The following is a 17630-nucleotide window of genomic DNA, read 5'->3' on the forward strand; positions in this document are numbered from 1 at the left end:
AGTGATGCACATATTTAGGGGGAGATGTGCTATAACTTGACCCTTTGAGACTAACCGTGCGCTTGAGTTTGCTTGATTTAGTCTCAAAGGTGGATTGAAAGGGAAAGGTGGACTTGGACCATGAAAGACTTCCACTGCACTCCGATGAGAGGGTAACTCACTCCAAGTTCATCCCCATCTTCGTATTGCCTTTGTACTCTTATGTGAAGATTTTGGTGAGGCAATGAGGTTTAAGGGCCAAGATTGATCCCGTTTTGGTGCTTGATGCCAAAGGGGGAGAAAATAAGGCCAAAGCAATAAATGGATCAGCTACCACTTGAGAAATTTTGAAAATAGTAGAATAGAGCTTTTGGTTTGTCAAAACTCTCTTATTGTCTCTCTTGTCAAAAGTTGGCCTCATGTGGGGAGAATGGTTGATTATGGGAAAAAGGGGGAGTTTTTGAAATCTTTGATCAATTTCTCTTGGAACAACTCTCTTTATGTCTCTACAATTGTGTTTAAATTAGAGATAGGAGATTGAGGTTGATTTGCAAAAACAAAACCAAGTGGTGGCAAAGAATGATCCATATATGCCAATTTTGAATCAAAACAATTTTGAGTTCTCATTTGTATTGATGTTGCACTTCTTTTAGTTGCTTTTTGTTGGGTTGGCATAAATCACCAAAAAGGGGGAGATTGAAAGGGAAATGTGCCCTTGGGCCATTTCTAAGTATTTTGGTGATTGGGTGCCAACACAAGTGCTTAAGTGAAAATCTATGCCAATTGATGGACAAAGTGCAAATCAAGTCTAAAGGTATGTTTCTAGACTTAGTACATTGTTTTGAGAACTAATGTATTGTGTCTAAGTGCTGGAAACAGGATAAATCAATTTGGAGATGACTTGGCTTGTTCAGCCAAAGTCTGCTCAGTCTGGGTGCACCGGACAGTGTCCGGTGCGCCAGGCTGGCTCTGGCGAACTTGTTGTTCTCGGGACTTCGACGACGGTGTACGACTATAAATCACCGGACTGTCCGGTGGTGCACCGGACTGTCCGGTGAGCCATTCACCGGCGAACTCGTCGCTCTCGGGAAGCGATTAACGGCGTACAACTATAAATCACCGGACTGTCCGGTGGTGCACCGGACTGTCCGGTGAGCCAACAGTCAGCCTGGCCAACGGTCGACCGCGCGATCCGCGCGGGACACGTGGCCGAGCCAACGGCTAGAAGGGGCAACGGACTGTCCGGTGTGCCAACGGCTCTGAATCTTCAACGGTTGGCTTCGCCAAATAAGGAAAGAGATCCACACCGGACAGTGTCCGGTGGTGCACCGGACTGTCCGGTGCGCCAGGCGACAGAAGGCAAGAATTGCCTTCCTGGAATGCTCTCAACGGCTCCTAGCTGCCTTGGGGCTATAAAAGGGACCCCTAGGCGCATGGAGGAGCAACACCAAGCATCCTTTGAGCATTGTTGATCACTCACACTTCATTCTTGCGCACTTGTTCGACATTCTTAGTGATTTGAGCTCCGTTCTAGTGAGAACCTCGCGATATTCTTTTGAGCTCAAGTCTGGGTCTTGTGTGTGCGTATTTGCTGTGATTTTGTGTCTCGTGTGCTTTGCTCATCCCTCCCTTACTCTGTGGTTCTTTGTGAACATCAAAGTGTAAGGGCGAGAGGCTCCAAGTTGTGGAGATTCCTCGCGAGCGGGATATAGTAAACAAAGCAAAACACCGTGGTATTCAAGTGGGTCTTTGGACCGTTTGAGAGGGGTTGATTGCAACCCTCGTCCGTTGGGACGCCACAACGTGGAGTAGGCAAGTTTTGTACTTGGTCGAACCACGGGATAAACCACCGTGTCTATCTGTGTTGATCCTCTTGTGGTTATTGTGTTTTGCAAGAACTCCTCTCTTGCCACTTGGCCTTATTGTGCTAACGCTTAATCAAGTTTTTGTGGCTTTAAGTTTAAGTTTTCACAGGATCACCTATTCACCCCCCCCCCTCTAGGTGCTCTCAGGTTATGCCACAAGGAAGGTGAAAGTCGCCTAGAGGGGGGTGAATATGTGTAATCTGAAATTTACAACTTTAAACACACACTACAAGCTGGGTTAGCGTTAGAACTAAAATCAAGTCTAGGAGAGAGGGCAAAAACAAATCAAATGAGAATCAAGCGGATGAACACGATGATTTGTTTTACCGAGGTTCGGTTCCAAAGAACCTAGTTGTGGCGGAACCGCCCGAATTATTCCAGCGTAAGTGCCCAAGTCTCGCCTTAGGGGCAACGACGCACTTAAATTGGAATAACCCGTCAGTCCCTCGGATCTAGTCCGATAAAGCCACTCATCTAGGATCGAATACCACTAGCTCACTCGAAGGTGAGGCACAGAGAAATACAATAAAGCATAATACCACAAATTTAATAAGTATTAATAGTGATTACATTATCGAAGTTTCAAAAGCATTAACAATAGTTTTTAGTGCAGCGGAAATAACTAACGGAGAAAACCGAGTATCATGGCGAAGCCTGGCCACGCTACTCCTCCTGGTCCTCTCCTGCGGAAGCAGTAACCCACTCGACCGTCTATCCCGGTGGCAGGGATGAAGGCTAAGTCACACCATCAACCAAATCAAGGAGGTACCTGCAAAAATTATGCCACAAGCAAGGCTGAGTATACTAATACTCAGCTAGAGTTACCCGGTGTGAGGAGTCTACTCCTCTATCTCTAGACCATGAAGCTGTTTGGCTGAGGGGTTTGGTTTGCCAAAAGCACTAGCTGAGTCTAAAAACAAGTTTTAGCTTTTCAAGTTCTAGAATAATAATTTAAACTAGATGAGAGCATATCTATTCATACATGGTATCAAACATTATATCAATCAACATCTTTTGCCAGTAATCTCATTTTCACTTATTACTCAATGCAGTACAATGGATCAAGCAGTCTCATTAGCTGCGAGAAGCAGACGATTCGAATCGAGTTTTAAAACCTTGCAAGGTAAACCTAAACACACGACATGTCAGGGCACTCCGTCCCCACACATGTCAACCGTCCCCATCGATTCCCCGTTCGCGTCCAGGCCTCACCGCCTTGGCATACAATGCTCCACTGACCCCGGCTGCCGCCGTGCAGTGACCGCACTTGTACCCACCATATCTAGAATGGGAGACCCAGTCTCAGGTCGCATGAGGGATAAAGTCCGCGCCCGGCTTCACTCAGGTACTAGGTTTACCGGTTACCATATTTCCCGACATGTGTTTAGTACATTCAAACGCTTGACACAGGTATCCGCACGTTAATCCTTGTTCCAATTTTGTCTCATAGACAACGCATCCCCATGGATCTGTGTCCATAGACCATCATCATTCTGTTATCAAAATGGATACAACCAATTCCTGACCTCGCGCGAGTGCTAGAAAAATCACTCGACTTCTACCGAGATCCTGATTTAGCATAGCAGCTACTCGACCTAGCATACTAGTATCCATCTCAAAAGGAATCCTGAGTTCATGCAACTAGGGTTTCAGGCAACTCCTACACTTAAGTGCACAGTACAAGCCTACAAGCATTAAGTGTAGTAAAATAACATATATAAACGGTTATGCATAAAACCGGGGCTTGCCTTTAATTTAACACTTAGATAGTGTTTGCTGGGGGGGTACTCGCTTGGCGAGCATCCACTGGTTAAGTCCATCCTTCCTTGGGTCGTCCACCGACTGCACCTTTTGGTTGGCACCACATCACTTGCACGATCATCCTCTCTCGGTCATAAATGAGATGCAAGATGCATATGTATGATTATGATGAAAAATACCACAAGATATACAAAGACACAATAGCGAGCTAACATTAATTTAGAAGACACCGTAAACCACCACACGTTAGCGTTAGTTATCTACACGTCATCGGGCATACGTAGTCGCTACCACTGGAAAGAAGACGGCGCTTACTTTACTTAACCAATACAAACATGACCACACAAGCATGAGCACAAGTGTTTACCACGTTTACTTTAATCATCCATTAGTTACTTAATCGTTAAGTTAGTTATGTACCTAAGTTCGCTACTACTGATATATAGATAGACTTGGTTGAAAAGGAACTAGACGCTTAATTGGGCTTTAAAATTATTCACTAGGCAAACACTTATCAGACCCTCACTAATTAGGTTCACTAACTTAGCGAGACATATACTTGTTACTTATATAATTAGGCCCAATTGTATTAGTTATACTATCATTACTGCGGGTTCAACCAATCATCAAACAAGAAAAACAGCCAACTCGAGCCAAACACAACATAGCAGAGCAGCCACCAAACATAACAAAATCAGGACAGCAGCATAGCAGTCACTCATTTTAATCATAACTCTTCAAATATGAATCTAAAAATAGCAAACTAGAACTTTCTGGAAAGCTTAAAAAGTGTTCTACAATTTTGGTATTTTCATCTCAACCTGACTCAATACTTAACAGGGTCAAAACGTGCTAATACAACAACTCTGTCCAGATTTGGACAGATTCAGACTTGCAACTTCAAAAATTCACAACTAAAGATTCAGACATCCAAACAAAGTGATTTTAGACTTTCTGGAAAGATAATTAAATGTTCTACAATTTATTTATAAACATCACTGACTATTTTAACATGTATTAAGGGTAAAATACACTATGAAGGTTGTGCTGTCCAAAACTGGACAGATTCAGTCTTCACACTTTAAACATCCATAACTTAATCTTCAGACCACCAAAAAGAGTGATCCAAGACTTTTTGGAAAGCTTAGCAAAAGTACTACACAACTTTTATAATCACCAAGAAGTGATTCTATGTTGAACTGAATCAAACAATTCAGTTTTCGAAATCTGTTCTGACAGTGGACAGAACACAGCAACTAGTTTGTAAAATTCATAACTCTTAAACTGTCAAGCCTATGTTTATGAAATTTTAACACAAGCAAGATAAGAAAAGCATCTACAACTTTACTATAATGACCATAAACATATTGTAACATTAAATTAGGCAAACAATGCAGTTTCTGAAATCTGTACAGAAGTTGGACAGATTCAGTTACTGAATTTGTAAAAAGCATAGCTCCTAAACGATCAGACTTATGCCTGTCAAATTTTAACACCAGTAAGATAATAAAGTTATCTACCACTTTTCTATAGCACATATCTACAGAAAACACCATTTGGTTCATCAAACATACAGCACGGGGAAATCACTGTGTGCAGTCCAAAACAGCAATTAATAATTTCAGCTCCTATTTACTTTAAGAATTGCCGCGTTCTAGAGACTCAAACCAATTTAACACTTTACCATTTGTTAGCGTTAAATTAATCGAATGATGACTAATAAGTAGACTTACTAATTTTATACAAGTTATTTCGTGCGCCAGAATTACCATACACAATCAGCAAACACATTCACCATAATAATCAACCCTGGTATAAATGTGTATATCAATTGCGCCCTTCACACACTAATTTGTATTTTCACTTAGACATCACATGAGCACCACTAATTTTACCCGCGACCATAACCATGCGCATTTGGACTACAACAAGCAATTTACCGTGATTACGAGCTTAACCAAGTCATCTAACAATTCGGCTAACTAGAGCAACGACATAGCCGCTAAATAACATACACGTCAGCTTGCCTATTATCGCCGCAATCCGAGACACAACATATACTACAACATTTTTATAAACGCACAGATTCACAAGTATATTCGCACACCGACCAAATCATATAAATCGTAAACTACCAGTCTCCAACTCGCAATCACCATGCATTTACTTCCCAATCATGAACATATATATGTTTATCATACGAACAGAGCATTTCAATAATTATTCTAAAACAATTAACTCCATTACACAACTTGTACCACAAACCTACTTGACTTACTTGAAGTGTCTACTCGAATTTGTGAGCACAATCACACACTATATGCGAAGCATAATTTAACGAACGCATAATACGCATCGACTCGACTCGACTTATAAATATAGTGAAAGTGACGACTACTTTGGCATGTCACCACCTCTCTATATAAGCCAAAATAATTTCTACTCTCGACTAAGAGTTCTAAGTATTAAACATATTATTACTTTCCACGCGCAAATAAACCTCAACTTAACACTAGTGACACCGATGGATTTTTACTAAACTCATCACGCGCGTAACCTCGTCTCACATACAACCATATAGTGGCGTGCACTCAAGACATACCGATTAACTTAACGGCATTAGAGTGCTCCGACAAACCCACACTTCAAATCTACTTGTCACATAATTTATTTTTCGACCCACTCTAACCTACACCACGATGAATACATAAAATATATTTAACATAGACTAACTCATTAGCCGCTGCGGAAATTACCAAGCATGCTTTACGCTTTATTAAATTTACCACAACTAGCGCACTACTTTACGACGAATTATTTTAACAAACAATTAATAGTTCCGCAAACTACCCTCGCGACACGTAAATGAACCATCGCAGTCACACATGTTCAACACCAATATACACCATATCATATGCATGCCATCAACTGAATCATATTAATAGTAAATTGTAAATCCGTCAACCTGTCAAACTTGGATTCGAGTCACGCATGCCGTTCACGGTTTAGGCGCTTCACCGAACCATGCGTCGCGCGAGGCGCCGCGGCATCATCTAGCTGCGATTAACATCACTCAACGGTTCAAACATTTTTATCAAGCACTTGAGATAAAAAACAATGGGATACGAGTGAGGGGCTCACCAAGGATTTTGACGATACGCAAGCGCTGCGCAAATCCGGCGAAGCGAGACGCGCAGACGTCGTGGCTGCATGGATCGATGACACGGCTGCTCTCGACGAACACTCGCGCAGGTGACACGACATGGGGGCAGCAGCGTGCACTGAGGGGCATTTCGTCGAGCAGACCGAGCGAAGAGGAGAGTGGCTTGGGGCTTGCTGTTGTGGTTAGCATGGTAAGTAGAGCACCACCATGGCTACGTATGGGGGAACTGATGCACGAGCTGCTGCTCGGATTCAGATGGGGCGGACAGCGAGGTAGAGCATGTCGGCAACGGTGCGCAGGGCACGCCATGGAGAAGAGGAAGGCGCGCTGGCGAGCTGGGGAATCGCGGGGGCGCCCTGAGCTTGCGCTCGCGCGCGGTCCCGGCAGACAGCGCCCGGAGCTTGAATGGGTGCCGGCATTGAGGAGCAGTGGCTGGAGCAGAAGAGAAGGTGCTCAAGGAGAGGAGCCACGGACGGACATGGAAGGGAGCAGAGAGTTGTGCTCGAGCTCTGCGTTTTCTGGACAAAGGGGACAGAGTTCCCATGCGCCAGCACTTGGGGAAAATGGCGGCCAGGTGGGGCTGCCGAGGGGGAAGACCGAGCTCGCAGGGGGAAATGCGGCAGGGGCGCGCGCCGGCCATGGGGACCTCCTGCTCGGCAAATCCCGCGCATGAGCAGAGAGAGTCGCGGCGCGCTGCTGAGGACGAGCTGCTGCTCCTACGGCATGGGACACAGGAAGAAGGCCAGCGTCGAGCTCCTGGCCATGGGAGGCGCTGCTCCTTGCTTGGGGAAGAAGGGCGCCGCCGAGGGAGGTGAAGCCAAGGGTAAGGGGTTGCGCGCCCATGGAGGAGAGGAGGAGCTGCTGCTCGCCTGCACTTGGAGACTCCCTGCTGCTGGCGAGGTGCGCCTGGGAGGCGGCCATGGGAGGAGCCCTTGCAGGACTGGCCGATATCTCCACCAACGACGAGAACTTCGGCCACCAATGCAGCCAGGGCAGAGGCGAGCTCGGTCTCCAGCCTGGGCGTCAACCGCTTGAGGTCGTACCTGGGAGAGGGAGTGCATGACCAAGGGGCTGGAGTCGGCTGGGAGGTGGAAGGAGAGAGGGAGATGGCTGCAGGGAGCCTCTGCGCGCGGGGAAGAAGAATGCACTGCCTGGCATGCGTGAGGAGTCTGGCGCCTGGCGTCTGGCTGATTTAACAGGACGCTGCTGGCATTCCATTGGTCGGGATGGGCGGCATTTCTTACTGGCCGGCTGCAGCCATTGGTGCAGGATTTGGTGGCCAGCCACTGGCCGGGGGCTGGCAGTGGCAGACTGTCTACGCCACGCGGTGGCGCTGCCGGCAGTGGCATGCGGGCACGAGAAAGAAAACAGATGCTGATGAAATTTGTAAGGAGCTAACTAATCTTTATTTTATTTCTCTGAAACAAGAGCTCCCGTATGAGTTGTTTATCGGGATGGTGACGATTATTGGTTGGAGAGGAGTGGTCATCAGTCGACCGATTTGCACAGCGCTCACTCGTTGGCTGAGACCGACGCAGGGAACAGAACGAACTGACGTACAGATGAACGAGAGGCCACAGAATAAAATAGACCCAGACATTTTATTTGAGTGTTGCTTAGAAATTAAATTCTCGCTCATAAGTAGAATAAAATGAATCGAGATCGATCGGCTTCGGATTCGGCATCGAAATAAAACGAGTCGGATTAATAAAAATCATTGCCGATGTTGATTTTCGAATTTAGATGGGACACCGAGATTTTAAGCCGAGTTGGATAAAAATTTATTAGAGGACAACACATTGAAGATTCCACTTGAGAGTACGGACTCAGATTAATTTTTGGACATAGATCTAACATCGAGAATTTGGATTCGGACACAGCTCGACTAGAAATTGTCGAGCGCTTGATTAAATGAACTTTGAACGAGATTTATAAATCGAGAATGATTTTCGAGTTCGCATTCGTGCCGAGAAATAAAAGTTTTAACAGGCTCCAAATTCGGCCTTCTGTGAGACTGAATAACTCTGAATTCGGTGAAATGAGAATAAATAGTCTGGATAGTCAGAGACATACGCGAGCGAGAAATAGAAATTTTCACTGAGCATCAGAGATTAGGATAAATCTCCCGACATAACACGAAACTGACACCTGGGGTGTCACAGCCTTCCCCCCTTAAAAGAATCTCGTCCCGAGATTCGAATGAGGATCTTTAAGGGTGGAGAAGCATGTAACTCCCAGATTGAAAATAGATGCAATTTCATGAGAGGGTATCTGACAAGATACTGAAAATAGATTTGGATAGAATATCGCGACATATTGAGACAAAATGCAGCGATCACTTTGAGAGAATCTCCACAAAAGATAGCACATTAGTATAGTCTCATAATGGATCACAACCATTAACCGTATACCAGCGCGTGCCGAGCAGCTCAACCATGTGTGCACCATAGTAGGCTCTCGGTTTCGTCGCGGCACCATCAGTTGTTTAGTCACAACACCATTACTAAACATAACCAATAAAAAATTCACATAGCACAGATAGATGGAGCCTCTGATAGTATGGCTAAGAAAATGAGAATGTGGCCAGAGTTGAAGTAGAGGTTATTAGCAAAAGAGCATCACATGAGAATTTTCTTCAACTCAGAGAACTATTTTATGATCAACACGGGGATTATCAGTCCAAGATTGATACGACATTTGGTATGAGGAGGAACCAACCATGAGATCAAGATCGTTGAGTTTTTAGAGACATGAGAGAACTAAAGACAACAGCAACACCCATTGAGCCAAATGGGTACACTGTCGATAGATAAAATCGATAAAACAGCGTCATGATCCTCAGAGAAGAGTATGAGAACGATCATAATGAGATATTAGACTGATCCACATTTGATACATGAGAACAAGTTATAGCAGATAACCATATAATAGGGCAGGATCAATAGGGGATCCAGAGATTCGGATGATAAAGTCGCAACATGATTCACAAGGAAAATATTACAAGATCCATGTGAAAGGAGAGGTAATCGAATGAGATCGATTAGGATGAGCACTAGAAAGGTTATGAAGATTCGGGACAGGATCTATGGAAGAAACATGGCCTTGATAGGGTTTGTGCAACTAGACACCAAACGATGTTTTTTTTTGACATAACCACATGCATAAGGAAGTTTTAGGTCGAACTAGCGGTCTAGCTACAGGGTTCTACAAGCTGTGCAGGTGTAAATTCAAGTGTAAAACACACAAGGGCTAGAAACACCAAAACAAGCACATGATAATTTTTTAAAGGTTTTACTTGCTAACCACAAGGTTGTTTGGAGGGGGGGGTCTTTTCATGAGCAGAACAGACAACACTTTTTTGCAAAAAGGTTTGAATAGCTAGAACATCTCCTAGATAGCAAGGCAAGAGAAACACTTAACACGACCTAACAAGACTTACCAATCTGACGCGAGGTAAGACATTTCTTATAGTTCCTAACATAGAAGTACAACACATTATTCACAAGTTCTTATTATTGGAATAAAGGTGAGAGAAGCATGTTGATGCACAAGAGACAATTATGCGACAATCATGATGCATGCTCATTCTAGACGTCTTCTCAGACCTAACTACTTTTTCGGATGTTTCTACAACATCCTTATAATAGTAGTAGTAGTAGCCTTTATGGCCTTTATAAATAGCCACCTAGCTACCCATCTATTTCCTAAGGCTTCACGTCCTAGGTCTATCCTTATCGTCCTGATATCTATCCAACTTTGGTTTCTAAGCAAGTTTTACTTTAGAAAAGGTTGGAAATCATGACTTATTGACTTCTCTGTACTGGTATTCGCTCCGATACCAGCTGTGGCGGAACCGCCCGAATTATTCCAGCGTAAGTGCCCAAGTCTCGCCTTAGGGGCAACGACGCACTTAAATTGGAATAACCCGTCAGTCCCTCGGATCTAGTCCGATAAAGCCACTCATCCAGGATCGAATACCACTAGCTCACTCGAAGGTGAGGCACAGAGAAATACAATAAAGCATAATACCACAAATTTAATAAGTATTAATAGTGATTACATTATCGGAGTTTCAAAAGCATTAACAATAGTTTTTAGTGCAGCGGAAATAACTAACGGAGAAAACCGAGTATCATGGCGAAACCTGGCCACGCTACTCCTCCTGGTCCTCTCCTGCGGAAGCAGTAACCCACTCGACCGTCTATCCCGGTGGCAGGGATGAAGGCTAAGTCACACCATCAACCAAATCAAGGAGGTACCTGCAAAAATTATGCCACAAGAAAGGCTGAGTATACTAATACTCAGCTAGAGTTACCCGGTGTGAGGAGTCTACTCCTCTACCTCTAGACCATGAAGCTGTTTGGCTGAGGGGTTTGGTTTGCCAAAAGCACTAGCTGAGTCTAAAAACAAGTTTTAGCTTTTCAAGTTCTAGAATAATAATTTAAACTAGATGAGAACATATCTATTCATACATGGTATCAAACATTATATCAATCAACATCTTTTGCCAGTAATCTCATTTTCACTTATTACTCAATGCAGTACAATGGATCAAGCAGTCTCATTAGCTGCGAGAAGCAGACGATTCGAATCGAGTTTTAAAACCTTGCAAGGTAAACCTAAACACACGACATGTCAGGGCACTCCGTCCCCACACATGTCAACCGTCCCCATCGATTCCCCGTTCGCGTCCAGGCCTCACCGCCTTGGCATACAATGCTCCACTGACCCCGGCTGCCGCCGTGCAGTGACCGCACTTGTACCCACCATATCTAGAATGGGAGACCCAGTCTCAGGTCGCATGAGGGATAAAGTCCGCGCCCGGCTTCACTCAGGTACTAGGTTTACCGGTTACCATATTTCCCGACATGTGTTTAGTACATTCAAACGCTTGACACAGGTATCCGCACGTTAATCCTTGTTCCAATTTTGTCTCATAGACAACGCATCCCCATGGATCCGTGTCCATAGACCATCATCATTCTGTTATCAAAATGGATACAACCAATTCCTGACCTCGCGCGAGTGCTAGAAAAATCACTCGACTTCTACCGAGATCCTGATTTAGCATAGCAGCTACTCGACCTAGCATACTAGTATCCATCTCAAAAGGAATCCTGAGTTCATGCAACTAGGGTTTCAGGCAACTCCTACACTTAAGTGCACAGTACAAGCCTACAAGCATTAAGTGTAGTAAAATAACATATATAAACGGTTATGCATAAAACCGGGGCTTGCCTTTAATTTAACACTTAGATAGTGTTTGCTGGGGGGGGTACTCGCTTGGCGAGCATCCACTGGTTAAGTCCATCCTTCCTTGGGTCGTCCACCGACTGCACCTTTTGGTTGGCACCACATCACTTGCACGATCATCCTCTCTCGGTCATAAATGAGATGCAAGATGCATATGTATGATTATGATGAAAAATACCACAAGATATACAAAGACACAATAGCGAGCTAACATTAATTTAGAAGACACCGTAAACCACCACACGTTAGCGTTAGTTATCTACACGTCATCGGGCATACGTAGTCGCTACCACTGGAAAGAAGACGGCGCTTACTTTACTTAACCAATACAAACATGACCACACAAGCATGAGCACAAGTGTTTACCACGTTTACTTTAATCATCCATTAGTTACTTAATCGTCAAGTTAGTTATGTACCTAAGTTCGCTACTACTGATATATAGATAGACTTGGTTGAAAAGGAACTAGACGCTTAATTGGGCTTTAAAATTATTCACTAGGCAAACACTTATCAGACCCTCACTAATTAGGTTCACTAACTTAGCGAGACATATACTTGTTACTTATATAATTAGGCCCAATTGTATTAGTTATACTATCATTACTGCGGGTTCAACCAATCATCAAACAAGAAAAACAGCCAACTCGAGCCAAACACAACATAGCAGAGCAGCCACCAAACATAACAAAATCAGGACAGCAGCATAGCAGTCACTCATTTTAATCATAACTCTTCAAATATGAATCTAAAAATAGCAAACTAGGACTTTCTGGAAAGCTTAAAAAGTGTTCTACAATTTTGGTATTTTCATCTCAACCTGACTCAATACTTAACAGGGTCAAAACGTGCTAATACAACAACTCTGTCCAGATTTGGACAGATTCAGACTTGCAACTTCAAAAATTCACAACTAAAGATTCAGACATCCAAACAAAGTGATTTTAGACTTTCTGGAAAGATAATTAAATGTTCTACAATTTATTTATAAACATCACTGACTAGTTTAACATGTATTAAGGGTAAAATACACTATGAAGGTTGTGCTGTCCAAAACTGGACAGATTCAGTCTTCACACTTTAAACATCCATAACTTAATCTTCAGACCACCAAAAAGAGTGATCCAAGACTTTTTGGAAAGCTTAGCAAAAGTACTACACAACTTTTATAATCACCAAGAAGTGATTCTATGTTGAACTGAATCAAACAATTCAGTTTTCGAAATCTGTTCTAACAGTGGACAGAACACAGCAACTAGTTTGTAAAATTCATAACTCTTAAACTGTCAAGCCTATGTTTATGAAATTTTAACACAAGCAAGATAAGAAAAGCATCTACAACTTTACTATAATGACCATAAACATATTGTAACATTAAATTAGGCAAACAATGCAGTTTCTGAAATCTGTACAGAACTTGGACAGATTCAGTTACTGAATTTGTAAAAAGCATAGCTCCTAAACGATCAGACTTATGCCTGTCAAATTTTAACACCAGTAAGATAATAAAGTTATCTACCACTTTTCTATAGCACATATCTACAGAAAACACCATTTGGTTCATCAAACATACAGCACGGGGAAATCACTGTGTGCAGTCCAAAACAGCAATTAATAATTTCAGCTCCTATTTACTTTAAGAATTGCCGCGTTCTAGAGACTCAAACCAATTTAACACTTTACCATTTGTTAGCGTTAAATTAATCGAATGATGACTAATAAGTAGATTTACTAATTTTATACAAGTTATTTCGTGCGCCAGAATTACCATACACAATCAGCAAACACATTCACCATAATAATCAACCCTGGTATAAATGTGTATATCAATTGCGCCCTTCACACACTAATTTGTATTTTCACTTAGACATCACATGAGCACCACTAATTTTACCCGCGACCATAACCATGCGCATTTGGACTACAACAAGCAATTTACCGTGATTACGAGCTTAACCAAGTCATCTAACAATTCGGCTAACTAGAGCAACGACATAGCCGCTAAATAACATACACGTCAGCTTGCCTATTATCGCCGCAATCCGAGACACAACATATACTACAACATTTTTATAAACGCACAGATTCACAAGTATATTCGCACACCGACCAAATCATATAAATCGTAAACTACCAGTCTCCAACTCGCAATCACCATGCATTTACTTCCCAATCATGAACATATATATGTTTATCATACGAACAGAGCATTTCAATAATTATTCTAAAACAATTAACTCCATTACACAACTTGTACCACAAACCTACTTGACTTACTTGAAGTGTCTACTCGAATTTGTGAGCACAATCACACACTATATGCGAAGCATAATTTAACGAACGCATAATACGCATCGACTCGACTCGACTTATAAATATAGTGAAAGTGACGACTACTTTGGCATGTCACCACCTCTCTATATAAGCCAAAATAATTTCTACTCTCGACTAAGAGTTCTAAGTATTAAACATATTATTACTTTCCACGCGCAAATAAACCTCAACTTAACACTAGTGACACCGATGGATTTTTACTAAACTCATCACGCGCGTAACCTCGTCTCACATACAACCATATAGTGGCGTGCACTCAAGACATACCGATTAACTTAACGGCATTAGAGTGCTCCGACAAACCCACACTTCAAATCTACTTGTCACATAATTTATTTTTCGACCCACTCTAACCTACACCACGATGAATACATAAAATATATTTAACATAGACTAACTCATTAGCCGCTGCGGAAATTACCAAGCATGCTTTACGCTTTATTAAATTTACCACAACTAACGCACTACTTTACGACGAATTATTTTAACAAACAATTAATAGTTCCGCAAACCACCCTCGCGACACGTAAATGAACCATCGCAGTCACACATGTTCAACACCAATATACACCATATCATATGCATGCCATCAACTGAATCATATTAATAGTAAATTGTAAATCCGTCAACCTGTCAAACTTGGATTCGAGTCACGCATGCCGTTCACGGTTTAGGCGCTTCACCGAACCATGCGTCGCGCGAGGCGCCGCGGCATCATCTAGCTGCGATTAACATCACTCAACGGTTCAAACATTTTTATCAAGCACTTGAGATAAAAAACAATGGGATACGAGTGAGGGGCTCACCAAGGATTTTGACGATACGCAAGCGCTGCGCAAATCCGGCGAAGCGAGACGCGCAGACGTCGTGGCTGCATGGATCGATGACACGGCTGCTCTCGACGAACACTCGCGCAGGTGACACGACATGGGGGCAGCAGCGTGCACTGAGGGGCATTTCGTCGAGCAGACCGAGCGAAGAGGAGAGTGGCTTGGGGCTTGCTGTTGTGGTTAGCATGGTAAGTAGAGCACCACCATGGCTACGTATGGGGGAACTGATGCACGAGCTGCTGCTCGGATTCAGATGGGGCGGACAGCGAGGTAGAGCATGTCGGCAACGGTGCGCAGGGCACGCCATGGAGAAGAGGAAGGCGCGCTGGCGAGCTGGGGAATCGCGGGGGCGCCCTGAGCTTGCGCTCGCGCGCGGTCCCGGCAGACAGCGCCCGGAGCTTGAATGGGTGCCGGCATTGAGGAGCAGTGGCTGGAGCAGAAGAGAAGGTGCTCAAGGAGAGGAGCCACGGACGGACATGGAAGGGAGCAGAGAGTTGTGCTCGAGCTCTGCGTTTTCTGGACAAAGGGGACAGAGTTCCCATGCGCCAGCACTTGGGGAAAATGGCGGCCAGGTGGGGCTGCCGAGGGGGAAGACCGAGCTCGCAGGGGGAAATGCGGCAGGGGCGCGCGCCGGCCATGGGGACCTCCTGCTCGGCAAATCCCGCGCATGAGCAGAGAGAGTCGCGGCGCGCTGCTGAGGACGAGCTGCTGCTCCTACGGCATGGGACACAGGAAGAAGGCCAGCGTCGAGCTCCTGGCCATGGGAGGCGCTGCTCCTTGCTTGGGGAAGAAGGGCGCCGCCGAGGGAGGTGAAGCCAAGGGTAAGGGGTTGCGCGCCCATGGAGGAGAGGAGGAGCTGCTGCTCGCCTGCACTTGGAGACTCCCTGCTGCTGGCGAGGTGCGCCTGGGAGGCGGCCATGGGAGGAGCCCTTGCAGGACTGGCCGATATCTCCACCAACGACGAGAACTTCGGCCACCAATGCAGCCAGGGCAGAGGCGAGCTCGGTCTCCAGCCTGGGCGTCAACCGCTTGAGGTCGTACCTGGGAGAGGGAGTGCATGACCAAGGGGCTGGAGTCGGCTGGGAGGTGGAAGGAGAGAGGGAGATGGCTGCAGGGAGCCTCTGCGCGCGGGGAAGAAGAATGCACTGCCTGGCATGCGTGAGGAGTCTGGCGCCTGGCGTCTGGCTGATTTAACAGGACGCTGCTGGCATTCCATTGGTCGGGATGGGCGGCATTTCTTACTGGCCGGCTGCAGCCATTGGTGCAGGATTTGGTGGCCAGCCACTGGCCGGGGGCTGGCAGTGGCAGACTGTCTACGCCACGCGGTGGCGCTGCCGGCAGTGGCATGCGGGCACGAGAAAGAAAACAGATGCTGATGAAATTTGTAAGGAGCTAACTAATCTTTATTTTATTTCTCTGAAACAAGAGCTCCCGTATGAGTTGTTTATCGGGATGGTGACGATTATTGGTTGGAGAGGAGTGGTCATCAGTCGACCGATTTGCACAGCGCTCACTCGTTGGCTGAGACCGACGCAGGGAACAGAACGAACTGACGTACAGATGAACGAGAGGCCACAGAATAAAATAGACCCAGACATTTTATTTGAGTGTTGCTTAGAAATTAAATTCTCGCTCATAAGTAGAATAAAATGAATCGAGATCGATCGGCTTCGGATTCGGCATCGAAATAAAACGAGTCGGATTAATAAAAATCATTGCCGATGTTGATTTTCGAATTTAGATGGGACACCGAGATTTTAAGCCGAGTTGGATAAAAATTTATTAGAGGACAACACATTGAAGATTCCACTTGAGAGTACGGACTCAGATTAATTTTTGGACATAGATCTAACATCGAGAATTTGGATTCGGACACAGCTCGACTAGAAATTGTCGAGCGCTTGATTAAATGAACTTTGAACGAGATTTATAAATCGAGAATGATTTTCGAGTTCGCATTCGTGCCGAGAAATAAAAGTTTTAACAGGCTCCAAATTCGGCCTTCTGTGAGACTGAATAACTCTGAATTCGGTGAAATGAGAATAAATAGTCTGGATAGTCAGAGACATACGCGAGCGAGAAATAGAAATTTTCACTGAGCATCAGAGATTAGGATAAATCTCCCGACATAACACGAAACTGACACCTGGGGTGTCACACTAGTCCCCATTGAGGAGGTCATAAAGGCCGGGTCTATTTCAACCCTTTCCCTCTCTCAAACGGTCACCTATACCGAGTGAGCCTTCTTCCTTAATCTCATGGGTCACTAAGACCCCGCAAGGACCACCACACACTTAGTGTCTCTTTCCTTGCTTACAAAGCACTTGAGAGTAAGAATGGGAAAAGAAGAAAGCCAATCCAAGCGACAAGAACTCAAATAAACACAAAAATCTCTCTCTCACAAGCCACTAAGTGTTTGGAGTGAATTTGGGACTCAGAGAGGAT

At 44.4% G+C, this 17630-nt stretch overlaps 2 protein-coding genes across 2 annotated transcripts; both read left to right on the plus strand.

The window, feature by feature from the left end:
* The first annotated feature begins 6935 nt into the window (after positions 1-6935).
* LOC100382824 (uncharacterized) lies at positions 6936-7875 on the plus strand. Its single transcript, XM_020546361.2, has one exon. It carries the CDS (start codon positions 7174-7176, stop codon positions 7801-7803), a length of 630 nt encoding a protein of 209 aa, XP_020401950.1. The 5' UTR covers positions 6936-7173; the 3' UTR covers positions 7804-7875.
* Positions 7876-15350: 7475 nt separating this feature from the next.
* Positions 15351-16290, plus strand: LOC109939273 (uncharacterized). Its single transcript, XM_020546362.2, has one exon. It carries the CDS (start codon positions 15589-15591, stop codon positions 16216-16218), a length of 630 nt encoding a protein of 209 aa, XP_020401951.1. The 5' UTR covers positions 15351-15588; the 3' UTR covers positions 16219-16290.
* The last annotated feature ends 1340 nt before the right edge of the window (positions 16291-17630 follow it).

Source organism: Zea mays, chromosome 1, assembly GCF_902167145.1.
Source record: "Zea mays cultivar B73 chromosome 1, Zm-B73-REFERENCE-NAM-5.0, whole genome shotgun sequence".
Classification (NCBI taxonomy): domain Eukaryota; kingdom Viridiplantae; phylum Streptophyta; class Magnoliopsida; order Poales; family Poaceae; genus Zea; species Zea mays.